Here is a 27302-nt window from a genome sequence, read left to right as displayed (position 1 = left end):
CCTGTACTAAGAGCCCTGTAAGCTCTTGGAGGATTGGCTATGTTGGGGTGTGTGGCCTAATTTGCAAAGGAGGTCCTGCTACAAAAACGCCCTGATGAAACCTATCTGTAATTAAAAGTAGCCTGGGATGGAACCAAAAAATACCTTGCTAAATGCTGGAATTTTTTTAAACATAGGATGGCATCCTAAACATTGGTTTTTCAGAGATTCAGGTGGGTAGCCATGTTAGTCTGAAGTAGCAGAACAAAGTTTTGAGTCCAGTGACACGCTTAAGACTAACCAAGTTTTATTCAAGGTATACGCTTTTGTGTGAATGCACATTGCTTCAGATAGAGTGAAGCAGAACTTTCTCAATCATTGCATGCAGAAAGAGCTGTTTCTGTAGGTAATAGATATAGATAATATGTTTCTACACGTGTAGAGCTCTTTCTATATGCAATGGTTGAAGAAATTCCACTTCGCCGTATCTGAGGAAGTGTGCATGCACATGAAAGCCTTTGCCTTGAATAAAACTCGATCTTAATAGTGTCATTCAGGCGCAGTCGCCGCTAACCCCTTGTTCTCTAGCACGTGAGAATCAGATGTTAGATTCTTCTAAGCACGCGCAATGTGGTTTCTGCTTTATCGGGAACACCAGTGGTAGAGTGGTGTTGACAGGGGTGAGGGTAATCCTTGGGACTCCCCCACCTTGCTCTGCACTGTGTGGTTTTGAGCAGTAGGTGGCGGTCTTGCCTCACTGGGAAATATTTGCTCTTTTTCCTCCCACCCCCTTTTCAGCAGCAGCCTGCCCCCCAAACTCGCCCAGGGGCCTTTAACTTTCTTCTCCTGAGTGCAGCTTGCAAGAGAGAGTCTCTCTGCCTGGACCCCAAGGAGTTCCTTTGTACAGCCTTTAAAATTAGGCCCTTCTCGCACTCATCCTGTGTGCTATTTATTTCTTAAGAGGTGCAAAGCAGCCCTTTCTCCAATGCTTCTTTCCCTTGGCAATGTGTATGGAGAAGGGCTTTTTCCTCCCAGCTCCTTTTAAGAACATAAGAGAAGCCATGTTGGATTAGGCCAGTGGCCCATCCAGTCACACAGTGGCCAATATGTGTGTGTGTATATGTATATATATATATATATATATATATATATATATATATATATATATATATATATATATATATATATATATATATATATATATACACACACACACACACACACACACACACACACACACTGTGGCTAATAGCCACTGATGGACCTCTGCTCCATATTTTTATCCAATCCCCTCTTTTGCGGTTCTTTGCAATCCTTTTGCAGTTCGCAAGCCGAAAATGCAGCACCCCAGTGCCAATACCTGGCGAGGTGATGGGACCAGGCCTTTTTAAAAGCAGGAGCGCACAGGGACGCAGTTCCGGCTGGCTTGGCGTCAGGGGGTGTGGCCTAATATGCAAATGAGTTCCTGCTGGGCTTTCCCTACCCACTTAAGCCCTGGATGGAACCAACGAGGACGGGGCGGGGGGGGGGAGAGATACTTTGTCGGCCTCCTTTGCCCCGAGGGGCCGGCCTGGGCACCTTTTGCTCGCAGGGCGCGCCGCTTTCCCGGCGGTCCCTCCCTCCTTGGCAGGCGTTTATGAGCCCCGCCGGACGGCTCCTCCTCCCCTCCCCGGGCCAGGTGGTTTGCGGGGCGGGCGGCCGGAGGCGGAGCTGGAAGCTGGGCGGGTGCGCGCGTCGCCTTGGAGCGCAGCCGTGGCGTGGCACCGGAGCCGAGGCCGGGGGGCGCAAGAGCGCGTCGCTGCTGCGCTGCACGGCCGGCTGCTGCTGGGCGCCTCCTCCGCCTCCTTCCCTGCCCTCCCCTCGGCTCCTTGGGCGGCCATGGCGGCGGGGCTGAGCTCGCTGGAGGCCGTGCGCCGCAAGATCCGCAGCCTGCAGGAGCAGGCGGACTGCGCCGAGGAGCGCGCCGGCCGCCTCCAGCGGGAGCTCGACGAGGAGCGGGCTTTGCGCGAGCAGGTAAAAGGCCCGGGCGGCCTCTCGGCGGAGAAGGTGGAGGGGAAAGGGGGTGCTGCTGGGGCTGCGGGCCCCGGGAGGGAGGGAAGGAGGAGCCGGCCGAGGCCTCTCCGGGCACCTCTCGCGCTTCCCTTCCCGGCGCCAAACGAGCCAGAGAGAGAGAGAGAGAAACCCCTTGGCTTTTCTGCAACTCGGACGCCGCCCTGCCTGGAGGGGGGGGGGCGCCTGTGCGCTGGAGAGGTTGCTGGAGAGGTTTTGCGCACATCCCCCTCTCTCCAATGGCAAAGGAAAGGTCCCCCGTGCAAGCACCAGTCGTTTCCGACGCTGGGGTGACGTTGCTTTCACGTTTTCACGGAAAGACTTTTGACGGGGTGGTTTGCCCTCGCCTTCCCCAGTCCTCTACGCTTCTCCCCCCCCCAGCAAGCTGGGGACTCCTTTGGCCGACCTCGGAAGGGTGGAAGGCTGAGTCAACCTCCAGCCGGCTACCTGAAAACCCAGCTTCCGCCGGGGATCGAGCTCAGATCGATCTTAGGCCTGCAGTACCGCAGCTTTAACACTCTGCACAACGGGGCGCCTTCAGGGTAGATAGGAAAGGAAAGGTCCCCCGTGCAAGCACCAGTCGTTTCCGACTCTGGGGTGACGTTGCTTTCACAACGTTTTCACGGCAGACTTTTGACGGGGTGGTTTGCCATTGCCTTCCCCAGTCCTCTACACTTTTCTCCTAGCAAGCTGGGCACTCCTTTGACCGACCTCGGAAGGATGGAAGGCTGAGTCAACCTCCAGCTGGCTACCTGAAAACACAGCTTCCACCGGGGATCGAACTCAGGTCGCGAGCAGAGCCTAGGACTGCAGCGTTAACACTCTGTGCCAAGGGGTCCAATGGCAAACCACCCTGTCAAAATTCTGCCGTGAAAACGTTGTGAAAGCAACGTCACCCCAGAGTCGGAAAGGACTGGTGCTTGCACGGGGGACCTTTCCTTTCCTCTCCATTTCCCCAGCAGGCCTCCTGCCCTTTATTTTCCGGGGTGGGGGGAGGAGAGACAAATTGTGCAGGAACTGCAGGTGCCGAGCTGGCCGCTCTGCTGAACCATGAGGGCCGTCCGGGTGCGCTTAGAGGAGAAGGGAAGGCTATAGAGCAGGGGTGGCCAACGGTAGCTCTCCAGATGTTTTTTTGCCTACAACTCCCTGATGGGCTGATGGGAGTTGTAGGCTAAAACATCTGGAGAGCTCTCATTGGCCGCCTCTGCTATAGAGGAGGGCTGGCACAGGTGTGGCCGTTTGCCGTGTGGTTCCGGGCACAAGGTGGCTTTCTAGAAAGCGTGACCTTCAGGTAGGGTGCCTCTGAGCATAGTGCAGTTTCTAGCAGGACTGGGGGTTTCCTGGGCGGGCAGTGCCTATTTAGTGGCAGGGTAGATTCCCATCTTAACTTAACATGGGGTGCATCAGGATACTGCAGTGGCTGACACAGAGAGCTTTTAAATCAGGGATGCCCTTCGAGCATTTAATCGGCTAGCTTTTTTGTCATATAGAGGATGGGGTGGAATTGCTTTCTGCGGCCCCAGAAGGTCGGACCAGAACCAATGGGTTGAAATTAAATCAAAAGTGTTTCCGGCTCAACATTAGGAAGAACTTCCTGACCGTTAGAGCGATTCCTCAGTGGAACAGGCTTCCTCAGGAGGTGATGGGCTCTCCTTCCTTGGAGGTTTTTCAACAGAGGCCATCTGACAGCGATGAAGAGCTTTTGGATTTGGGGTAGGGATTTGTGGGTTTCCTGCATTGTGCAGGGGGTTGGACTAGATGACCCTGGAGGTCCCTTCCAACTCGTATGATTCTAGGTAAAATAGAACCTCCATAAACCGGAGCAGCATACCTGTTTAACAAATACTGGGAGGTCATTCCCACCATGCGTTGCTATTCTTCCAGTACGGCATCTCAGGTTTTCTTTTTACACCTGGACACAGCAGAAAACCCAATCTGTGCTGCAGCAGTTGTAAAGGATACTCACACCCATGTACAAATTATAGTGTGGTTTGTTTTTTCGAGGCGTGGAAGCTGCTGTTCCAGCAATCTGCTGATCGCCGCTTTTCAGTACTGAAGGGAAGAGCTAGAACGGAGCAAAAGTAACAGCCGTGAATATGGATTTGGGGGGGCAGGAGGTCGTCCCTGCTTAACTATGAAGCTCAAACATTGGCCTACTGTTCCCTTTAAGCCTGGGGTGGCCAAACTGACTTGGGAGCCACATGTGGTTCTTTCACACACATCGTGTGGCCCCCACCACCCCATTGACCAGCTTGGAAAAGGAATTTGCCTCTTTAAATCACTTCTCCAAGCCAAGCCGACTGGCAGCTTGGAGAATGCATTTAAAGTTAAAGTTGCTTTCTTTCTACCTCTCCTTCCCTCCCCCAGCTATTTCCCTCCCTTCCTTCCCTGCCTCAAACATCTGACATTCATGTCTTGTGGCTTTCAGACATCTGACATTTATTCTGTGCGGCTCTTGTGTTAAGCCAGTTTGAAGAAGAAGAAGAAAATATTGGATTTATATCCCGACCTCCACTCCGAAGAGTCTCAGAGCGGCTCACAATCTCCTTTACCTTCCTCCCCCACAACAGACACCCTGTGAGGTGGGTGGGGCTGGAGAGGGCTCTCACAGCAGCTGCCCTTTCAAGGACAACCTCTGCAAGAGCTATGGCTGACCCAAGGCCATGCTAGCAGGTGCAAGTGGAGGAGTGGGGAATCAAACCCGGTTCTCCCAGTCTGCACACTTAACCACTACACCAAACTGGCTCTCCTGCTCTGAGCTCTGGGGGCTGAGCGCCCAGCTGGCTGCTTGGAGAATACATTTAAAGTTGCTTTCCTTCCACCTCTCCCTCCCTCCCTTCCTTGTGGGTCTCAAACTTGCTTAATGTAAGAGCTACATAGGATAAACATCAGATGTTTGAGAGCCATAAGAAATGAACATTCATGTCTTGTGGCTCTCAAACATCTGATGTTTATTCTATGTAGCTCTTACATTAAGCAAGTTTGGCCACCCCTGCTCTATGCTGTGTGGGTGAGCACCCACTCATGAATGCAGGAATCCCTGCTCAGAAGCGATCTGGAGTTGGTGTAGAGCAGGGGTGTCAAACATGCGGCCTGGGGGCTGAATCAGGCCCTCGGAGGGCTCCTATCAGGCCCCCGAGCAACTGGCGGTCATCTGCTTCCTTCTCCCCCTCTCTTGCTTCCTTCTGCATCTCAGCTTGCTTTGCAAGGCTTGCTCAGTCGCACGGCAGCTACAGAGCAAAGCCTCAATTTTCTCCGTTGGTTGAGGCTCCTCCCTCTGCTGGTCCCCTGGGGAAGGAGGCAAAGAGCCAGAGCTTCCTTTGCCCGGTTCCCTGGATCCCATGGGAGAAATACAAAGAAAGCACCTTTAAGACCAACAAGTGCTAATGTTTTAAGCGTATTTTAAGTGGGGTTTTTTTTTAGTAATGTTTGTCTGTGTCCTTTAAAAAGTTTATATCTCTGCTACCTAATCCTAAATAGGTATACACATGGCCTAGAATGACATGGCCCAGCCCGACATAGTCTCATTTAGGTCAGATCCGGCCCTCGTAACAATTGAGTGCGACACCCCGCCGTAGAGCCTTACACTGCTCGTTGCCCTTTTGAAGATTACAGCAATTACATGCTGCTCAGGATGTGAACTCATTAAGGGGGGAAAATCCAAGGGAGCATTGCTTGTAGCTACAGGTCTACAATGGGCGCCCCTTCTTTGGCGTCTGCGGAGAAAGAAATCTTTCATCTCCCTGGGCTGGAAGAAGTGGCTACATTTCATTTCATTCAGAATGCTGCAGTTTGTCCCTTTCTCTTTCGGAAACCTGATCTGGTATATTTTTATCATGTCCTTTCTTCCCTCTAAGAGCCCCGTGGCGCAGAGTGGAAAAGCTGCAGTACTGCAGTCGGAGCCCTCTGCTCATGACCTGAGTTTGATTCCAGCGGAAGCTGGTTCAGGTAGCCGGCTCCAGGTTGACTCAGCCTTCCATCCTTCCGAGGTCGGTCAAATGAATACCCAGCTTGCTGGGGGGAAAGCAGGGACTGGGGAAGGCAATGGCAAACCACCCCGTAAAAAGTCTGCCGTGAAAACGTTGTGAAAGCAACGTCATCCCAGAGTCAGAAACGACCGGTGCTTGCACAGGGGACCTTTCCTTTCCTTCTTCCCTCTACACCAGCGGTCCCCAACCTTTTGGGCACCAGGGACCAGTTTTGTGGGAGACAATTTTTCCATGGACCGGCGGCGGGGAGGGGGAGTGAGTCGCAGTGGAATGATTTGTGCATTTTTGTGTACTTTTATTTTGGTGTGCAGACTCGTATCTGGGAGAACTGGGTTTGAATCCCCACTCCTCCGCTTGCAGCTGCTGGAACGGCCTTGGGTCAATCATAGCTCTTGCAGAGCTGTCCTTGAAAGGGCAGCTTCTGGGAGAGCTCTCTCAACTCCACCCACCTCACAGGGTGCCTGTTGTGGGGGAGGAAGATAAAGGAGATTGTGAGCCATTCTGAGATTCAGAGTGGAGGGCAGGCTATAAATCCAATGTCGTCGTCGTCTTCTTATTATTATTATTACATTGCAATATATAATGAACATATGGACATGGACATATGAAGCTGCCTTATACTGAATCAGACCCTTGGTCCATCAAAGTCAGTCTTGTCTACTCAGACTGGCAGCGGCTCTCCAGGGTCTCAAGCTGAGGTTTTTCACACCTATTTGCCTGCACCCCTTTTTGGAGATGCCAGGGATTGAACCTGGGACCTTCTGCTTACCGAGCAGAGGCTCTACCACTGAGCCACAGCCCCATTCATGGCTCTCCAGGGTCTCCAGCTGAGGTTCTTCACACCTATTTGCTTGGACCCTTTTTAGTTGGAGATACCAGGGATTGAACCTGGGACCTTCTGCTTACCAAGCAGATGCTCTACCACTGAGCCACTGTCCCTCCCCAACTCACGGCCCAGTTGCTAACAGGCCATGGATCGGTACTGGTCCACGGCCCAGGGGTTGGGGACCCCTGCTCTACACCACAACAGCGGAGGAATTCCTGTGAGCTTTCTCTGTACCCAGGATTAGAGGCACAGACTGCGTGTGCATGCATTCGCAACTCAGATTTTGAGATCCAGCTGAAGTGGGAATGCTTTGAGAGAGAGGGGCTGTGTGGCTTAGTGTTAGAGCACCTGCTTGGCATGCAGAAGGTCCCAGGTTCAATCCCTGCCGTCTCCAATTCAAAGGACCAGGCAGGAGGTGATGTGAACAATCTGCCTGAGACCCTGAAGAGCTGCTGCCAGTCCGAGTAGGCAAAACCAACCTTTATAGGTTGGACAGGGGAAGGTCCTTGTGAATTTCCTGCATTGTGAGGGGGGTTGGACTAGAAGATGACCCTGGGGGGGGGGTCCCTTCGAACTCTGTGACTCTCAAGGCAACTGGAAGGAAGCCTGCAGCGGCCGACCTTCACAGTAACTGTGCAAGAATTCCGGAGCTGGGTGTGTGGTTGTGTTGTTCCCCCACCTCTTTGCACCCCACGGATGCAATTTTTGCAGGGTTTGAAACACAGGTGTGCCTGAGATTCTTACGCTGAAGCCCTCTTGCATTTCAGCTGAGAAGTAATGCCCCGGTGTTCAGTAAGTCTTTGTCTTAGCATTTGTTTAAAAAGAACACACACACACACAAAATCTAATCTGGAGCAGCCTTGAATATAGAACTCTGCCATTCACACACTGATTGTGACTATTGATACTGGATTGAACTGCGTGTTGTTTCAATGGCCCCTAGCCCCACCCTCTTGTGCCCTGCAAGGAGGCTGAGGTGTGAACTTGGCCTTTCCTCTGGGGCATAACTCGCTGGCATGTAGCCAGCCTGGCTATTCTCTCCATGCAAAGTGCAGGTCCCAGGAAGCTGCGGGCAAATCGCTGAAGTCTGGGGCATGCACCCCAAACTGGACTGGGTTGCCATTTCGGCAGCTGCGCTACGCTTGGTTAGGAGTAAAGCTCTCCGTGTTCTGTGGTTTGTGATTCACAGAAAACGCAGTTAGGATCCTTACGTCAAGACAGTGTGCGATTGCAATAAAAAAGGCCAGCGGCATGCTGGGAATTATTAGGAAGGGAATTGAAAACAAATCAGCCAGTATCATCATGCCCCTGTATAAATCGGTGGTGCGGTCTCATTTGGAGTACTGTGTGCAATTCTGGTCGCTGCACCTCAAAAAAGATATTATAGCATTGGAAAAAGTCCAGAAAAGGGGAACTAGAATGATTAAAGGTCTGGAACACTTTCCCTATGAAGAAGGGTTAAAACGCTTGGGGCTCTTTAGCTTGGAGAAACATCGACTGCGGGGTGACATGAGAGAGGTTTACAAGATTATGCATGGGATGGAGAAAGTAGAGAAAGAAGGACTTTTCTCCCTTTCTCACAATACAAGAACTCGTGGGCATTCGATGAAATTGCTGAGCAGTCGGGTTAGAACAGATAAAAGGAGGTACTTCTTCATCCAAAGGGTGATTAACATGTGGAATTCACTGCCACAGGAGGTGGTGGCAGCTACAAGCATAGCCAGCTTCAAGAGGGAATTAGTTAAAAATATGGAGCAGAGCTACATCAGTGGCTATTAGCCACAGCATACTGTTGGAACTGTCTGGGGCAGCGATGCTCTGTATTCTTGGTGCTTGGGGTGGGGCAAAATGGAAGGGCTTCTAGCCCTACTTGTGAACCTCCTGATGGCACTTGGGTTTTTTGGGGGGTCACTGTGTGACACGGAGTGTTGAACTGGATGGGCCATTGGCCTGAACCAACATGGCTTCTCTTATGTGACACAGAGTGTTGGACTGGATGTGCCATTGGCCTGATCCAACATGGCTCCTCTTATGTTCTTCTGTGACACAGAGTGTTGGACTGGATTGGCCTGATCTAACATGGCTTCTCTGATGTCCTTATGTGACACAGAGTGTTGGACTGGATGGGCCATTGGCCAGATCCAACATGGCTTCTCTTATGTTCTTATGTGACACAGAGTGTTGGACTGGATGGGCCACTGGCCTGATCCAACATGGCTTCTCTTATGTTCTTATGTGACACAGAGTGTTGGACTGGATGGGACACTGGCCTGAACCAACATGGCTTCTCTGATGTCCTTATGTGACACAGAGTGTTGGACTGGATGGGCCACTGGCCTGATCCAACATGGCTCCTCTTATGTGACACAGAGTGTTGGACTGGATGGGCCACTGGCCTGATCCAACAGGGCTTCTCTTATGTTCTTATGTGACACAGAGTGTTGGACTGGATGGGCCATTGGCCTGATCCAACAGGGCTTCTCTTATGTTCTTATGTGACACAGAGTGTTGGACTGGATGGGCCACTGGCCTGATCCAACATGGCTCCTCTTATGTTCTTCTGTGCCACAGAGTGTTGGACTGGAGGGGCCATTGGCCTGATCCAACATGGCTCCTCTTATGTTCTTCTGTGACACAAAGTGTTGGACTGGAAGGGCCACTGGCCTGATCCAACATGGCTTCTCTTAGGTTCTTATGTGACACTGAGTGTTGGACTGGATGGGCCATTGGCCTGATCCAACATGGCTTCTCTTATGTTCTTCTGTGACACAGAGTGTTGGACTGGAAGGGCCACTGGCCTGATCCAACATGGCTTCTCTTAGGTTCTTATGTGACACAGAGTGTTGGACTGGATGGGCCATTGGCCTGATCCAACGTGGCTTCTCTTATGTTCTTATGTGACACAGAGTGTTGGACTGGATGGGCCACTGGCCTGATCCAACAGGGCTTCTCTGATGTTCTTATGTGACACAGAGTGTTGGACTGGAAGGGCCACTGGCCTGATCCAACATGGCTTCTCTTAGGTTCTTATGTGACACAGAGTGTTGGACTGGATGGGCCATTGGCCTGATCCAACAGGGCTTCTCTGATGTTCTTATGTGACACAGAGTGTTGGACTGGAAGGGCCACTGGCCTGATCCAACATGGCTTCTCTTAGGTTCTTATGTGACACAGAGTGTTGGACTGGATGGGCCATTGGCCTGATCCAACAGGGCTTCTCTGATGTTCTTATGTGACACAGAGTGTTGGACTGGATGGGCCACTGGCCTGATCCAACAGGGCTTCTCTGATGTTCTTATGTGACACAGAGTGTTGGACTGGAAGGGCCACTGGCCTGATCCAACATGGCTTCTCTTAGGTTCTTATGTGACACAGAGTGTTGGACTGGATGGGCCATTGGCCTGATCCAACATGGCTTCTCTTATGTTCTTAAGTCTTTGGGCAGTCTTCAAGCAGCGGCTGGGCAAACACTAGTCAGGGACACTCTAGGCCAGAGGTGGCCAAGTTTGTTTAACATAAGAGCCACATAGAATAAATGCCAGATGTTTGAGAGCCTCAAGATATGAACGTCAGGTGTTTGAGAGCTGCAAGATACGAAGGAAGGAAGGCAAATAGATGGGAGGGAGGCAGAAGGGAAGCGACTTTAAATGCTTTCCGCTGGCTTGAAGAAGTGATTTAAAGAGACAAATGCCTTCTCCAAGCCAGCCGATGGGGTGGTGGGGGCTTTGAGAGCTTTGAGTTTGGCCAGCAGACAACCGTTCGAATCCTGGCTTGCTGCAAGGAATGTCGGTGTCGCCGTCTTCGCTGTTTTCCCCCCCATCACTGAAAATCTGTAGTATTCTACATCAGGGGTGTGCGGGGAGACCCGGCTAAGATCCCAGATTGCACTGGGAACAACCAAAGATGGAGCAAATGTTTCTGTGCCTCATGCAAACCTGCTGTTAAGGTGACGTCGACTTCGGACTGCTGTTCTAGATCTGAGGTTTCTGTCGCTCGTGTCTGGATGAACGCACGAAGCTTCCTGAACTCAGATCTGTGGTCTCTCGAGGTCAGCGCCGCCTCCTCTGGCTGACAGCCGCTCTCCAGAGTCTCAGGCAGGGAAAGGTCTTCCGTATCACCTCTTTCCTTGATCTGGCAATGGGTACCTGACCTTGCTGAGTGGCTCAGCGGTAGAGCATCTGCTTTGCATGGAGAAGGTCCCAGCGTTTCCCCGTGAAAGGATCAGCCTAAGACCGTGGAGTGCCGCGGCCTGTTGAGTTGACGATACTGACTTTGCGAGACCAAGGGTCTGTGTAGCAGGAACTCCTTTGCATGTTAGGTCACACCTCCCTGATGCGGCCAGTCCTCCAAGAGCTTACAGGGCTCTCCGTACAAGGCCTGCTGTAAGCTCCAGGGGGGATTGGCAAGAGAGCCAGTTTGGAATAGCGATTGAGTGTGCGGATTCTTATCTGGGAGAACCAGGTTTGATTCCCCACTCCTCCACTTGCAGCTGCAGGAATGGCCTTGGGTCAGCCATAGCTCTCGCAGAAGTGTCCTTGAAAGGGCAGCTTCTAAGAGAGCCCTCTCAGCCCCACCCACCTCACATGGTGTCTGTTGTGTGGGGAGAAGATACAGGAGATTGTAAGCCGCTCTGAGACTCTGATTCAGAGAGAAAGGTGGGGTATAAATCTGCAGTCTTCTTCTTCAGAGCTCTCTCAGCCTCACCCACCTCACAGGGTGTCTGTTGTGTGGGGAGAAGATACAGGAGATTGTAAGCCGCTCTGAGACTCTGATTCAGAGAGAAAGGTGGGGTGTAAATCTGCAGTCTTCTTCTTCAGAGCTCCCTCAGGGTGTCTGTTGTGTGGGGAGAAGATACAGGAGATTGTGAGCCGCTCTGAGACTCTGATTCAGAGAAAAGGGCGGGGTATAAATCTGCAGTATTCTACATCAGGGGTATGTGGCCTAATATGTAAAGGAGTTCCTGCTATTAAAAAGCCCTGATGATGCCACTTGTTATATGGGAAAGGCTGTGGCTCAGTGGTAGAACCTCTGCTTAGCATGCGGAAGGTCCCAGGTTCAATCTCTGGCATCTCCGCTCCAAAAGACCAAGTCATAGGTGATGGGAAAGACCTCACTCCTGAGACCCTGGAGAGGTTCTGCCAGTCTGAGCAGACAATACTGACCTTGACGTTAGTTATTGCCTGGCAGTGTGTGCGTAGAATAGCCACGAGATCCTAAAATGACCTGGCAGCCAGAAGTTCTAGCTGTTTTAGTGTTACGCACCACTAGGTGGCGAGCTAGACTTGGTTTTTAAGGCAAGAGACATTTCAGAGGCGGTTTGCTGTGGCCTGCCTCTGCGTCACCGCCCTGGTATTCCTTGGAGGTCGCCCTTCCGTTCGTTACCCAAGGCTGACCTTGCTTAGATTCTGAAATCTGAATGATGTCAGGGCACCCATGGTCTGGTTCAGTACAAGGAAGCTTCATGTGTTCAGATAACAGTTCTTGCAGCACTGCTTGTGTGTGATTGTCTGAACTGAGCCCTTTGGAAGGGGAGGCCTGGGGGGGGGGGGGGTTATCCTTCACCTCCCTGGCTGGAAAGGAAACCTTTTGTTTCCCTTTGCGGTAGCCACAGCACATTCCTGCAGCCCACTCCGTCATTGTGAAACTCGTTTACAAACCGCAATTGTAAAAGGAGAAACTGTTGCCTATCTGTAAGTCCAGGGAGTGCCCGGCTGGGTCACTGTTAGCTTTGCTTACCATATAAGGCAAAGTCCTGCTTTACAGCAAAGAACAAGAAGAACCCGAGAGTAGTGATTTGGGCCTTATAGGGTAGTGACATGGCCTTGCGGCTTTGGGAAGAGGAAGTTGGATGCTGACCTTTAATCGTTCCGGGTAGGGGAGGCTGCGATGGGGGAAGAGAAGAGATTGTAATGTAATTATTAACGTGCGGGTGAATGGCTTTCTACCCTTTGGCCGCGGAGTTCTTTGCCAAGTTTCCCTTCCCAGAAAGTGGAAAGGCTGTAGCTTTTACAGCCTGAGATATCCTCAGCTCTGTGTTTTGGGAACCGAAAGCGAATGGAGTGAAAGGGTGGAACTTTGCTCCGTTGGAGTAATTGGGGGCGCAGTTCTCTGAGGGCTCCCAAGCCAGGCCCTGGCGCAGTTCTGGTCAAGGGTGTGCTGAAGGACTTCCCGTTTGGACTGGGCCACACGCTTAGCTTCCTGGTGAAATGGGCACTTGGGGGTGATCACGTTTGGCGTCTTTCCCTTAAATTCCTTTGTACGGTTTACACAGTGGAGATTTTCTAATTGGCTTTGGAAAAGCTGCATTTATAAAAGCGTGTCAGATTGTGGCTTAGCTTGGGATGCCGTTTTTGCTCGCTCTTCCAGATTATAAAGCGGCAATTTTTTTAAAAAAAAACAACCTTAAAAGATGACACGGCTTTTGTTGTAGCAGGAACTCCTTTGCATATTAGGCCACACCCCCTGACATAGCCAGTCTTCCGAGAGCTTCCGAGGCTCTTAGTACAGGGTCTACTGTAAGCTGCAGGAAGATTAGCTATATCGGGGGGTGTGGCCTAATATGCAAAGGAGCTCCTGCTGCAAAAAAAAAAAGCCCTATGACACAGGAGTATGTTCTCTGAAAAACAAGGTCTCCTGCTTTCCTCAAGTGTTTCCTCACCCCTTGGCAGGTTTGTCCTTGTTCTCATAGCCCACCTGGAGGTGGGGAGCCCTGAGGTCAGACTGGAACATCAAGACATGAACATCAGATGTTTGAGAGCCGCAAAACAGGAAGGAAGGAAATGCGTGAGGGAGGGTGAGGTGGAAAGAAAGCAACTAAAGAGTCTTATGGAATTTTGTATTAATATTAGGTAGTCTTTCAGATTATCTAATTATGTCTTGTGATCATGATTATTGGTTTTTCTCATTGTTGTTAGTCTATTTAGGTTTTAAATTATTTGTAATTTGTTTTGTATTTACTGTTTCATCTTGCGCTTAAGGCCATTGGTCAGAGAAGCTCACAAATAAAAGGGGAGGGAAGGAAGGCAAATACAATAAGGGAGGGAAGGTGAGGTGGAAAGAAAGCAACTTTAACTCCAAGCTGGCTTGGCTTGGAGAAGTGATTTAAAGAGACAAATGTCTTCTCCAAGCCGACCGATGAAGTGGTGGGGGCTTTGAGAGCCACACAATCTGTGTGAAAGAGCCACATGTGGGTCCCAAGCCACAGTTTGGCCAACCCTGATCTAGAGCAGTTGAGCACAAAACTGTTCTCAGGGGCTTGTCTAGTGTTACTAAACGCCTGGATGCCGAATTGTGCCCAGACGGGTATAAAGAGGGGAGGTGAAGTTTCAGTGGAATGCAAGATAAAAGCAAAAAGATGTGAGAAATGGCCATTTGCAGTATTATTATTTCGCAGTGTGTTAATGTGGTGTGTAAAGAGCAATTTGGAAAGATGTGTGCAAAAGAGAAGAAGTCTCTGCCCCACAAAGCTTACAGTGTAAATTTAGCAGTTTGCGGGGGTGGGGGAGGGGTGTTTCATCAGGACAGCAAGAGAAACAGATGCATGCTCCTTTGTTCTGGTGAATGCTATAACTGTTCCTTTCCTTAATGACCTAACCTCATTCTTTCTGCCCCTGGGCTCTTCCTATGTGTTGGAACACTTTAGGAAGAAGGACCGGTGAAAACAGCATCCCTTTTGTTTCCCTTAAAATGGATACGCTCCTCTTGGAAAACCCCCTCGTAGAAATGGTCACTTCCACCAGCGGCTGTCCAAAAGAACACGTGTGTTTCTAGTTGCACTCTACTCCAGGGGTGTAAAACTCATTCGTTATGAGGGCCAGATCTGAGATAAATGAGACCTTGTTGGGCCGGACCATATCGGGTCGGGCCGAGCCATGTTGGGTCGGGCCGGGCCACGTGTGTACCTATTTAAGATTAGGTAGCAGAGATATAAATTTTATAAAGAACACAGACAAACAAATATATATATTTTTAAAAACTTAACACATGCTTAAAACGTTAGCACTCATTGGTCTTAAAGATGCTTTCTTTGTATTTCTCCCATGGGATCCAGGGAACTGGGCAAAGGAAGCTCTGGCTCTTTCCCTCCCCTCCCCTGGGGACCAGGAGGGAGAGGAGCCTCAGCCAATAGAAGGAAGAGAGGCTTGGCTCGGTAGTTCTGCTGTGCAATTGAGAGAACCTGGCAAAGCAAACTATTCCTCCCCCTTCTTCCCCAAGGGAGGAGCCTCAGCCAATGGAGAAAATAGAGGTTTTGCTCTGTAGCTGCTGTGCAATTGAGCAAGCCTTGCAAAACAAGCTGTGATGCAGAAGGAAGCAAGAGAGAGGGAGAAGGAAGCAGATGACCGCCAGTTTCTCGGGGGCCTGATAGGAGCCCTCTGGGGGGCCTGATTCGGCCCCCAAACTGCATGTTTGACACCCCTGCTGCTGTTGTAGGGTAAAATACCTGCAGAAATCGCGTTAAGAACTGCAGAAAGGGAAGGAGGGAGAGAGGAACTGAAACGAGTTGATAGTCTTTATTGTGGGGTAAAATACCTGCAGAGAAACCACGGTGACAACTGCAAAAGGGGAAGAGAGGGAGACGGGCAATGAAATCAGTCGCTGTTCCAGACTGAAAATGATCTCGGCGCCTGGTGGATTCGTGCCTGCGGGCGAAGCGTGGCCTGGTGCCGTCGCTTCCCTTTACAAAGAACTCATTTCCATTTGTAAACTTCAACATCCGCATAGCATCGCTGGACTTCCTTGGTCGGCCTCTCATCCAAGCACCAACCAGGGTCTGACCCTGCTTCGCTTCTGAGATCTGACAAGATCAGGCTGGCCTGGGCTATCCAGATCAGGGGAGGCAAACAGAGGTGGGTTTGCCATCGCCCGCCTCTGTGCAGCCACCCGGGGCTAACCAGGGCTGACCCTTCTTAGCTACCGAGATCTGACAAAATTGGGCTAGCCTGGACCACCCCAGTCAAAGCAAGAGAGAAGCGGAAGTGTTTTGCCCTCGCCTACCTCTATGCAGTGATCCTGGGCTCCGTTGGTGGTCTCCCATTCCAAGTACCAACCAGGGCTGACCCTTCTTAGCTTCTGCAATCTGACAGGATTGGGCTAGCCTGGGCCACCCAGCTCAGGTAAACGTAATTGTTGTTGGCACCTGTGCCGAAAGCGACGGCCACCCCAATGTGGTGTGGCGTTTAGCGCAGCGCCTCGCTTCGAAAAAGCACAGCTGCTCGATGAAGTAACTGGTATGCCCTTCCACGTGCGCCGCCCTGGAAATGTATGATCAGGGATCCAGGGGTGGAATTCTAGCAGGAGCTCCTTTGTATATCAGGCCACGCCCCCCTGATGTAGCCAATCCTCCGAGAGCTTACAAAAAAGAGCCTTGCAAGCTCTCGGACGATTGGCTACATCGGGGGGGGGCATGGCCTAATATGCAAAGGAGCTCCTGCTAGAATTCCGCTCTCAGGTATCTGATCTTGGGGAAGATCCCACACAAAGCAAAACAGTCGCCGTAGAGCGTCTTTCCCACCAAGAACGGCTCGTTTCTCTGCTCTCCGATTTCTTTTCTCTAAGTCCTTCCGGCATCCTTTGGGCCCAGAAGTCTGTTCCTCAGTCACCTCTTTGGTTCTGTTTGCAGTGAGTGAAAGCCAAATCCCCCCTCCTGACGCTTTTCCCTTCCTTCCTTCCTGTAGGCGGAGAGCGATGTGGCATCTTTGAACAGACGCATCCAGCTGGTAGAGGAGGAGCTCGATCGGGCCCAGGAGCGCTTGGCAACCGCTCTGCAGAAACTGGAGGAGGCTGAGAAGGCGGCCGATGAGAGCGAAAGGTGGGGTGGCTGAGCCCCCAAGGCTCCTGGCCTTGAGTGGCAATCAAGCCTTTGTACAGTCAAGGATCGGGGCACGGCGAGTTCTTGGGTTCGTGTGGCAGCTTGCAGTCCCTTGCCCCTTTTTGGCAGTCCCCGAGAGCCAGTTTGACATCGTGGTTAAGAACACCCGACTTTAATCTGGGAGAACCGGGTTGGATTCCCCACTCATAGAATCCTAGAGTTGGAAGGGACCTCCAGGGTCGTCTAGTCCAACCCCCTGCACAACTCACAAACCCCTCCCCCCAAATTCACAGGATCTTCATTGCTGTCAGATGGCCATCCAGCCTCTGTTGAAAAACCTCCAAGGAAGGAGAGCCCAACACCTCCCAAGGAGGAAGCCTGTTCCACTGAGGAACTGCTCTAACGGTCAGGAAGTTCTTCCTAATAGAATCCTAGAGTTGGAAGGGACCTCCAGGATCATCTAGTCCAACCCCCTGCACAATGCAGGAAACTCACAAACACCTCCCCCTAAATTCACAGGATCTTCATTGCTGTCAGGTGGCCATCTAGCCTCTGCTTAAAAACCTCCAAGGAAGGAGAGCCCACCACCTCCCAAGGAGGAAGCCTGTTCCACTGAGGAATCGCTCTTAAAAGTCATAGAATCATAGAATTGGAAGGGATCTCTAGGGTCATGTAGTCCACCCCCTGCACAATGCAGGAAACTCACAAATACCTCCCCCTAAATTCACAGGATCTTCATCGCTGTCAGACGGCCATCCAGCCTCTGTTTAAAAACCTCCGAGGAAGGAGAGCACACCACCTCCCAAGGAGGAAGCCTGTTCCACTGAGGAATCGCTCTAACCATCAGGAAGTTCTTCCTTATGTTGAGCCGGAACCTCTTTTGATTTAATTTCAACCCATTGGTTCTGGTCCATTGGTTCTGCACTCCTCCACCTGCAGCTGCTGGGTGACCTTGGGTCAGTCGCGGTTCTCTCAGAGTTGATCGGTCAGAGTTCTCTCGGCCCCACCTGCCTCGCAGGGTGTCTTTTGTGTGCAGCGGAAGGGAAGGAGATTGGAAGCTGCTCTGACACTCGGAGTGAAGGGCAGGATATAAATCCAATCTCTTCATCATCTTTTTTTTCCCCTTTGGTTGCCCTGGTTCTGTACAAGCCAAACTTCACAGGGTTGGTTCCGAGATGCCTGGAATCCCAAAATGGCCACCTCTTACCCACACACTTACTCACGGGAAACACGGTCCTTCGGGAAACTTCTGATTTCACCAGCCAAAATCCTGCAATGATGACATTCTTTGCGTGTGATTCCTGTTGTAGAGCAAGGGCCTGCTATATCTCAGGGAGGCACTGAGAGGGTCTGTTGTAGAAGAAGAAGACTGCAGATTTATACCCCGCCCTTCTCTCTGAATCAGAGATTCAAAGCGGCTTACAATCTCCTATATCTTCTCCCACAACAGGCACCCTGTGCGGTGGGTGGGGCTGAGAGGGCTCTCCCAGCAGCTGCCCTTTCAAGGACAACTCCTCCGAGAGCTATGGCTGACCCAAGGCCATTCCAGCAGCTGCAAGTGGAGGAGTGGGGAATCAAACCCGGTTCTCCCAGATAAGAGTCCACACACTTAACCACTACACCAAACTGGCTCTGAGTGCTGCACCCAGAGAGAGATGTAAACCCCCCCGTCCCCCAGGTTACCCTCAAGCACAAAAGTCCCCAAACCTTTTGAGCCTGCGGACACCTGGAATTTTGACATGGTGTGGTGGCTGCAGTTACAAAATGGCTGCCACAGAAGGCAGGACCAACCACAATCTATTTTCCTTCCTTGCTTCCTTCCTTCCTTGCTTCCTTCCTTCCTTGCTTGCTTCCTTCCTTCCTTCCTTCCTTCCTTCCTTCCTTCCTTCCTTCCTTCCTTCCTTCCTTCCTTCCTTCCTTCCTTCCTTCCTTCCTACCTACCTACCTACCTACCTCTGACGTTTATTTTTTGTGGCTCTTATATTAAGCAAGTTTGTCCACTCCTGCCCCAGATTCTCTGCTTTTTAAAAAGAGCGTTGTTAGCCCCTGTTGTTGGAGAGGTAGACTCAGGAGCAGGCTGGCTGAAATCTTCAAATCCAGGGTGTTTCACACAGCTAGCAATACATGGTGTTTGACCCTCAAGAACATATACCTTGAAATGCTTTTTTGTTTCTAAGATGCTACTGGACTGCAGTCTAACTCCAGCAGAATATGGGAGGTGCTGCAGGGTGCAGGAAGTTTCCGAGGGTAACGAAGTTGGACTTTGGTAGAAGAGCTGGATTCGAGTCCTGTAGCACCTTAGAGACCCAGAAGCTTTGGTGGGGGTGGGGGGATACAGGCTTTTAAGAGCCAAAGTTCCCTTTGCTGAAGGTAAGGGAGCTCCCGCTCTCAGAAGCGTACACCCCCAAAACCTTGCTGGTTTCTAGATGGTCCTGGATTCAAATCCAGCTGCAGGGTGCCGAGTCCAGCCTCGCTGGGTGCAGAATCTTGACGGCCCGCGGAGAGAGGGTTGAATACTGATGTTTTCAGCATCGAGTGCAGGCAGCCCTGGCCTCAGGCCCTGACGTCTTCTAACCTTCCCGTCCGTCTGGCGCCTTTTTCAGAGGAATGAAGGTCATTGAGAGCAGAGCCCTGAAGGATGAGGAGAAGATGGAGATCCAGGAGATCCAGCTGAAAGAGGCCAAGCACATTGCTGAGGATGCTGACCGCAAGTATGAAGAGGTCAGTGCTTGAAGGCAGCCAGGGTGTCTTGGTTTGACTTCCCTCGTTGCTAGGAAAGCTGTGGAAATCCAGGCTGGGGCGGGGAGGGTGGAGTGTAGCTTTTTTGGGAGACCGCTGTGGGGGCCGGTGAGGCTCTTTGTGAGGAAGGAATCGGGAAACATCAGTTTTTTCATCTTGGTCATTAATTTGTCAGGTTTTCTTTTTTTAAAAAATTGGCCAGTGAAGTCAGTATTTCTTTAGGGTTTGTAGAATCTTTCGGGCTCAAGTGCCGTGTTCTACTGGAGAAAGTTTTTCTTCCAGACGTTTCGTTCTCAGCTGCGGAGAACATCCTCAGTGGCGTTGCAGCCGGAGCAGGCGCTCTGACCTTCTTGGCTGCTGTGCAGCTGTCCTCACTCAATACGCAGCAGCCGAGAAGGTCAGAGCGCCTGCTCCGGCTGCAACGCCACTGAGGATGTTCTCCGCAGCTGAGAACGAAACGTCTGGAAGAAAAACTTTCTCCAGTGGAACACGGCACTTGAGCCCGAAAGATTCTACAAACCCTAATGATGATGCCAGCCGTGAAAACCTGAAATCTTTGATAACAGTATTTCTTTGTTTCCATGAATACAAGTGATGGTGGTGGTGGTTTTCCGTTGCTGCATTTTGGGGCAAACATGACAACTTCCCAGTGAGGGGGCAGATTTTTTTCCCCCCCAGTGTGCAGTTATTTTTAAAAGTTTTGGCCTTAAATTTCATACAATAATGAAAACATTGTCCTATTTTCATTAATTTGTTTCAATAAAAAGGCATTCAACGGGAGCATTCTTCAGCATCTGGCCAGGTTTTTCTTTAAAAAAAAAAAATTGTCAGTAAAATTAGTAATTTTGACCCTTTGACTGGTTTCCGCCCCTGGAGACAGGGTGTAGAAAAGAAAAGGATGTTTTTACTAGTGAGTATCAAGAGATGGCCCCAGTCCTCTAGAATCCCAAGAGAAGAATAAGTCAGATCTGGGAGTTGTGAGTCTCTCTCCCAGACGAATTATCCTTCACTTATGCGGACAGGGCTGTGGAGTTGCCCTCTCCACTTTGGGAACATTCGAACTTTTCTTCCTGTGTTCCCATTTCACCTTGAGGGAAATGAGGGTAGAGAAGCCCTTGAGATTGGGAGGGAAGACAGCAGGCGGACCTGTGGGAAGAGACAGACAGGTGTCTGGGAAAGAGACGTGAGGGCGGAGAAATTTGGCCCACCCCTTTGCCCAGCAGCAACCATGACTAAGGAGACTGCCTGGCCTGTGCGGCAGCTCGGTTGCCACGGCGACTTGATTATCGGCGAGCCGAGACCTCTGCTCCCAGCTCCGAGAGGATGCATGGCTCTGCAGCCAGAGGCGAGCGTTCTTCCCTCCCTTTTCCCTTTCGTCTCCCTCTAGGTGGCTCGTAAACTGGTGATCATCGAGAGCGACCTGGAGCGGGCTGAAGAGCGGGCCGAGCTCTCAGAAAGGTAAGCGCCCGCCCCGTTGCTGTGGAGCATCTCGGGTGCTGTGGCTGAGCATGACGATATATATATATATATGGCAGTCTGTCGGTGTCCAGCTCTGCACTGTGACTGGCTCGTGTCCCGTGGCAACCGTGTGCACCAAATCCAATGGCGTCTGTCTCTGTGCGTGTGATGGCTGCATGTCGACATGTGGTCTCCCTGGGGGAGGGAGGAGGGGGGAGCAGGGGGAGGTTTGGGTTTTTTGGTTCACTGCACGCTTTGTGACTCGCTCACTGAATTTTGTGAATGGCTCTGTGCGTTTTCATGTGTCCACTAACAGCCAAGTTCGACAGCTGGAGGAACAGTTAAGGATAATGGATCAAACGTTGAAAGCGCTAATGGCGGCGGAGGAGAAGGTACTGGCGCTCGTCTACACCTTGTGTCTGTCTCTAGAATGGCCCGACGTAGGCGCAAACCTACCTCTTTTTCAGCTGTCCTCACCTAACCTGCTAGTTGCGCCCTTCAGCGGTAGCGGCCAAGGCTCCCCCTTTTGCCCTTCACTTTCCTTTGCGTTCTGCTTGTGTGGCTTTCTGTGGGCCTTTTGTGACGCGTGTGTCTGGGCGGCTGTGTTTGTGCGCGTGTGATAACCTTCTGCTGCTGTTCAAGCCTCGAAAGGGAGCTGAGCTCGTCTGAGGTGGTTTGGGATGGACTCGTCTGGAATCAGTTTTGGGCCCCCGATAATACGCCCGCTAAGCTGGGGAGTCTTGTGAGCAAAAATTTGACTTTGTGAACTACTGGCATTAAAGTTGTGAGCTCCTGCATAAATTAGCTTACTCTGGGGCCGTTTTTCCTGAGCTGAGGCAAAACTGGGTGAGCCGGAGGTTAAAAAACTGTGAGCTGCTCACACTAACTCAGCTTAAAGGGAACGCTGGACTCCCCACCGGTGTTCACACTGTTGTGCTCATGGGAACTCCTGTTCTAAATAAAAACAACTGAGAGCCAGTTTGGTGTAGTGTTGTGAGCCGCCCTGAGCCTGCTTCAGCGGGGAGAGCGGAATATAAATTAAATATTATTATTATTAAGTGCATGGACTCTTATCTGGGAGAACCAGGTTTTATTTCCCACTTCTCTACTTGCAGCTGCTGGAATGGCCTTGGGTCAGCCAGAGCTCTCACAAGAGTTGTCCTTGAAAAGGCAGCTTCTGTCAGAGCTCTCTCAGCCCCACCTACCTCACAGGGTGTCTGTTGTGGGGGAGGAAGGTAAAGGAGTTGTGAAGTCTCTGAAGTCAGAAGTGGAGGGCGGGATACAAATCCAACGTCATTGCTCTCTTCTTCTTGTGGCTGGGCATCATCAGGAATTCACTTTGGGTGCATGAGTTCACTTCGGGGCATTATGGCAGATTGATCTTTTTGGTCTCAGACAGGCCCAGCTCCTTTCAAGGCCCTCCTTTTGCTCTTGAGATTTCGGTTTTCATTTTTCTCTATCTTTTCCCTCCCCTCTTCTTTTTTTCTCCCCCCCCCCCATTTTGCTTGACTGATGTTCCTCCTGCCCCCTTTCCGAAATAATAGCAAATGCGCAGAACTTGAAGAGGAGTTGAAAACTGTGACCAACAACCTGAGGTCGCTGGAGGCTCAGGCCGAGAAGGTAGGGCTCTTGCTGGAGAGGCGCAGGCAGGGCCCAAATGGGTCGACAACCCCGGTCTTCTGACAGATTCCCCAAAATTGGTCCCTCTGCCTTGCCTCCCTAGAACAGAAGTGGCCCAATTTGCTCAGCATAAGAGCACATAGAATAAACGTCAGATGCTTGAGGCAGGGATCTCCAACACTGTGCCCTTGGGTGCCACGACACCTGCTAATATCTTTAGCCAAGCGTTTTTAGGAAATGGGCCAGCAGTTCTGAGAGCCAGTTTAGTGTAGTGGTTAAGTGTGCGGACTCTTATCTGGGAGAACCGGGTTTGATTCCCCCCTCCTCCACTGGCACTTGCTGGAATGGCCTTGGGTCAGCCATAGCTCTGGCAGAGTTGTCCTTGAAAGGGCAGCTGCTGTGAGAGCCCTCTCCAGCCCCACCCACCTCACAGGGTGTCTGTTGTGGGGGAGGAAGGGAAAGGAGATTGTGAGCCGCTCTGAGACTCTTCGGAGTGGAGGGCGGAATATAAATCCAATATCTTCATCTACCTCACAGGGTGTCTGTTGTGGGGGAGGAAGGGAAAGGAGATTGTGAGCCCCTCTGAGACTCTTTGGAGTGGAGGGCGGGATATAAATCCAATATCTTCATCTACCTCACAGGGTGTCTGTTGTGGGGGAGGAAGGGAAAGGTGATTGTGAGCCGCTCTGAGACTCTTCGGAGTGGAGGGCGGGATATAAATCCAATATCTTCATCTACCTCACAGGGTGTCTGTTGTGGGGGAGGAAGGGAAAGGAGATTGTGAGCCCCTCTGAGACTCTTTGGAGTGGAGGGCGGGATATAAATCCAATATCTTCATCTACCTCACAGGGTGTCTGTTGTGGGGGAGGAAGGGAAAGGTGATTGTGAGCCGCTCTGAGACTCTTCGGAGTAGAGGGTGGGATATAAATCCAATATCTTCATCTACCTCACAGGGTGTCTGTTGTGGGGGAGGAAGGGAAAGGTGATTGTGAGCCGCTCTGAGACTCTTCGGAGTGGAGGGCGAGATATAAATCCAATATCTTCATCTACCTCACAGGGTGTCTGTTGTGGGTGAGGAATGGAAAGGAGATTGTAGGCTGCTCTGAGACTCTTCGGAGTGGAGGGCGGGATATAAATCCAATATCTTCCTCTTCTTCTTCTGATTGGCCACTGGAGATCTGAAAGAAACTGCCAGACGGCTCAGCTGGCTCAATATGTTTATTTGTGCGTTAGCAGGAAAACACTTTCAAACGATGCATTCATATTTTAAAAAGCACCTTTTCAAGCAGAGCCACATATGGCTCTTTCACACACTTTGTGCGGCTCTCAAAGGCCGCACCTCCCTGTTGTCTCTTTAAATCACCTCTCCAGATAAAGCCAGCTTGGAGAATGCATTTAAAATTAAAGTTGCTTTCTCCCCCACCTCTCCCCATCTATTTTCCTTGGAAGGAAGGAAAATAGATGGGGGGAGAGGGAGAGGTGTAGAGAAAGCAACTTTAATTTTAAATTCATTCTCCAAGCTGACTCCCTTCCTTCCTCTTGCTGGCTCTCAAACATCTGACTTTTATTCTACTTGGCCCTTACAAATTTGGCTGCCACCACCGCAGAGTGACTGTCAGAGTTGTGCATAACCTCACTCCCTGACACTCGGTGGCTGGCTCTGTCTCTTGAGGTAGCCGTTTTGCATCAGATCTCCAAAGGGGGCCCACGGGCTTAGAGAGCCCTGTCTTCAAGTGAATTTCTACCTGGGATTTTGTGGGTAGACCCAGAATCCTGCAAAGCCGCTTGTTCTGGAACTGATCTCTGGATGAGCGGGTCCTTCCAGTTCATACTCAGCTTTATTCTCTCTGTCCTCTCCACCCATTGGCCAGCTGCACAAGTATCCCTCCCACCATCCTAGGTCTCCAGCGAAGTGATGCCTAATCTGAGCCTTACACCCAAGGTTACCTTCACGCTCCACGGGGAACACCTCTTTGGCCAGGCTGTAGAGAGGCGCACCATCTCTGGCCCTCCCTCTGGAACGTTTTTGCTCCCAGATAAAGAGTCCCAGATGAGAGACAGTTTGGTGTAGTGGTTAAGTCTGCGGACTCTTATCTGGGAGAACCGGGTTTGATTCCCCACTCCTCCACTTGCAGTTGCTGGATGGCCTTGGTTCAGCCATAGCTCTCGCAAGAGTTGTCCTTGAAAGGGCAGCTTCTGCGAGAGCTCTCTCAGCCCCACCTACTTCACAGGGTATCTGTTGTGGGGGAGGAAGATAAAGGAAATTGTGAGCCACTCTGAGAGTTGTCCTTGAAAGGGCAGCTTCTGGGAGAGCTCTCTCAGCCACACCCACCTCACAGGGTGTCTGTTGTGGGGGAGGAAGATGAAGGAGATTGTGAGCCACTCTGTGACTCTGAGTTGTCCTTCAAAGGGCAGCTTCTGCAAGAGTGCTCTCAGCCCCACCCACCTCACAGGGTGTCTGTTGTGGGGGAGGAAGATGAAGGAGATTGTGAGCCACTCTGTGACTCAGAGTTGTCCTTGAAAGGGCAGCTTCTGCTAGAGCACTCTCAGCCCCACCTACCTCACAGGATGTCTGTTGTGGAGTGTGTGGGGGTGGGGGAAGGTAAAAGAGATTGTAAGCTGCTCTGAGATTCAGAGTATAGGGCTGGATATAAATCCAGTTTCTTCTTCTCCTCTCTGTGACAGCTTTAAATGACCTCATTTGGCTGTCTAAAAAAAATTCCCCTTTTGATTTCTGCTACGTAATGTACCTGGATCCTCATAAAACTGGAGGTTATAAAAGCAGAATTTGGATGTGAGCCATAATTTTGCACTGTCAGCCAGCTCTCGTTCAGCCTTCTTTGATAGTATGTCTTGGATGGGCGCCGAGGGGCTTTCCCAGTAATTAGCGATTACAGGTATCAAAAGTGGAACTGCTTGTGGGGTCTGTATTGATGAGAGACCACCTTGGGTGGAGCAGCAGCTGAGTAGCCCTCTTTGCAAACCCCCCCCCCCCCCAGTTTTTATAGAGTACACCTTTCTTCATCGGATGAGTAGGTACTGGGTCTAGACAGCTTAAAGTTCGCTTAAATATTGAGTCTTTAGAGAGAATTAGGGGTGTGCATTTGGTTTATCCGTGGTGGAGGGGAAAACCCCCAATGAAATAACCTTACTGGGCCCCGGGCAGGGGTGGAATTCTGGCAGCAGTTTCTTTGCATATTAGGCCACACCCCCTGATGTAGCCAATCCTCCAAGAGCTTACCAAAAACAGCCTTGTCAGCTCTTGGAGGATTGGCTACATCAGGGGTGTGTGGCCTAATATGCAAAGGAGCTCCTGCTAGAATTCTACCCTTGCTTACCGGCAACATTCTTTCTAAGCTACGGAGTCTGGTGAGCAAATTTGACTTTGTGAGCTGCTGGTATTAAAGTTGTGAGCTGCTACATAAATTAGTTTACTCGGAGGCCATTTTTCCCGAGCGAAGACAAAAATGGGTGAGCCAGAGGCTAAAAAAACTATGAGCTAGCTCACGCTAATTCAGCTTAGAGGGAACACTGCTTGCCAGGTATTTCAGGTATTTTTCCCAGCCGGATATCAGCTGGGGTATTTATCCAGCTCTCTGACACACACCCCTAGACGGAACTGATCTGCGAGCGGCACAGGGATCGAATTGCAGCAGAGGTCTGCTAACAGTAATGCAGAAGGAGTAAGAGGTTGTTCTGCTTGCAGAATATTCCTTCCGCTAGAAGAAAGCAAGGCCTGATCCAACCCAGTAAAATACGTTGACCGTGGAGCAGCTGGCGTAAACGTGTTAAGACGCTCCAGAGACTTTAGAAACTATGACCCTTTTCTGTGCTCTGTCCACGCAGATTTTAATTCTCCCAACGAATACAGCGGCTTTTCGGGGTGTTTAAATTGGCGGGCCCAAATATTCATCAGCTTGATTGATGTTTTTTTAAAAAAAAAACAATTAGCTATCCCTGGTTTCTGCTGTGGTCGCCTTTGAGGCGGCTTGTTTGCAGACGGGTTGAAAACGATGTCAGCTAGCTGCAGTGAATCGTTTAAATAGATTAGAACAGATAAGAGTAGATAAGGCACTAAAGAGTAGGGTGCAGCTGTTCGGTATTAAGTGCTGTTAAAAGCACAGGCTGACGGGGTTGAACTTAGCCTGGCATTCAACATGGAGTATCGATGGTGCCCAAGAGGTATTCCACGATCGGGGCACCTCTCCCAGGTTGCCACCTGTCTCGTTCCCGAAGGGGTGGGTACCTTGCAAAGGGCGTCAGATGGTGATCTTAATTAGTGGGTGAGCTTGTATTGGAACTGGTGATCCTTTGGGTGCCCTGCTTCCCAGATCAACTTCATTTGTTAGGCTTTCTATCCTGCTCCTTTCCCCGCCAAGCAGGGCTCAGGGCAGCTGGAGGTGAGACTTTAATTAGTTTGAAAGGCCAGGTAGTTACATTTGTGTAAACCTGCTGGTTCAGGCAGATCATAGAATCAGAGCTGGAAGGGACCCCCCCAGGGTCATCTAGTCCAACCCCCAATCTTGACTTTGGTGAAATGTGGTTGTCAGCATTTCATTGCTAGAGGATGTAGGGATGGCCACGGTTTTACGAGGGGATTCGTGGAGGAGGGAGAGGTCTTTCGGTGGCTACTAGCCATGGTGACCAAAGAACACTTCCACATTCAGAGGTAGTTAACTTCTGAACTTCAGAGCCAGGAGGCAACCTCAGGAAAAAGGCCTTGTCCTCCAGAGGAAGTGTGGGACAGGAGTCTGGATTAGATGGACCATTGGTCTGATCCAACAGGGCTCTTATGATCTTGTTAGGGGAAGGCCTCAGCCTCCATGCCTTGTTG

General features: G+C 50.8%; 1 protein-coding gene across 21 annotated transcripts in view; it reads left to right on the top strand.

Moving 5' to 3' along the window:
- Positions 1-27302, top strand: part of LOC132587502 (tropomyosin alpha-1 chain) — a 56040-nt gene that overhangs the window by 11345 nt on the left and 17393 nt on the right. For 8 of the 21 annotated variants that reach the window (XM_060259757.1, XM_060259759.1, XM_060259772.1 and 5 more), the window contains 4 exons: positions 16518-16651; positions 19255-19372; positions 20778-20848; positions 22393-22468. In XM_060259757.1, coding sequence (XP_060115740.1) covers positions 16518-16651; positions 19255-19372; positions 20778-20848; positions 22393-22468 — 399 coding nt within the window. Of the gene's footprint in view, positions 1-1769; positions 1993-16517; positions 16652-19254; positions 19373-20777; positions 20849-21164; positions 21241-22392; positions 22469-27302 lie in introns of those variants that run through there. The other 13 variants (XM_060259760.1, XM_060259756.1, XM_060259765.1 and 10 more) reach the window with 5 other exon arrangements.

Source organism: Heteronotia binoei, chromosome 19 (genome assembly GCF_032191835.1).
Source record: "Heteronotia binoei isolate CCM8104 ecotype False Entrance Well chromosome 19, APGP_CSIRO_Hbin_v1, whole genome shotgun sequence".
NCBI lineage: Eukaryota > Metazoa > Chordata > Lepidosauria > Squamata > Gekkonidae > Heteronotia > Heteronotia binoei.
This window is presented reverse-complemented; position numbering and strand designations above follow the sequence as displayed.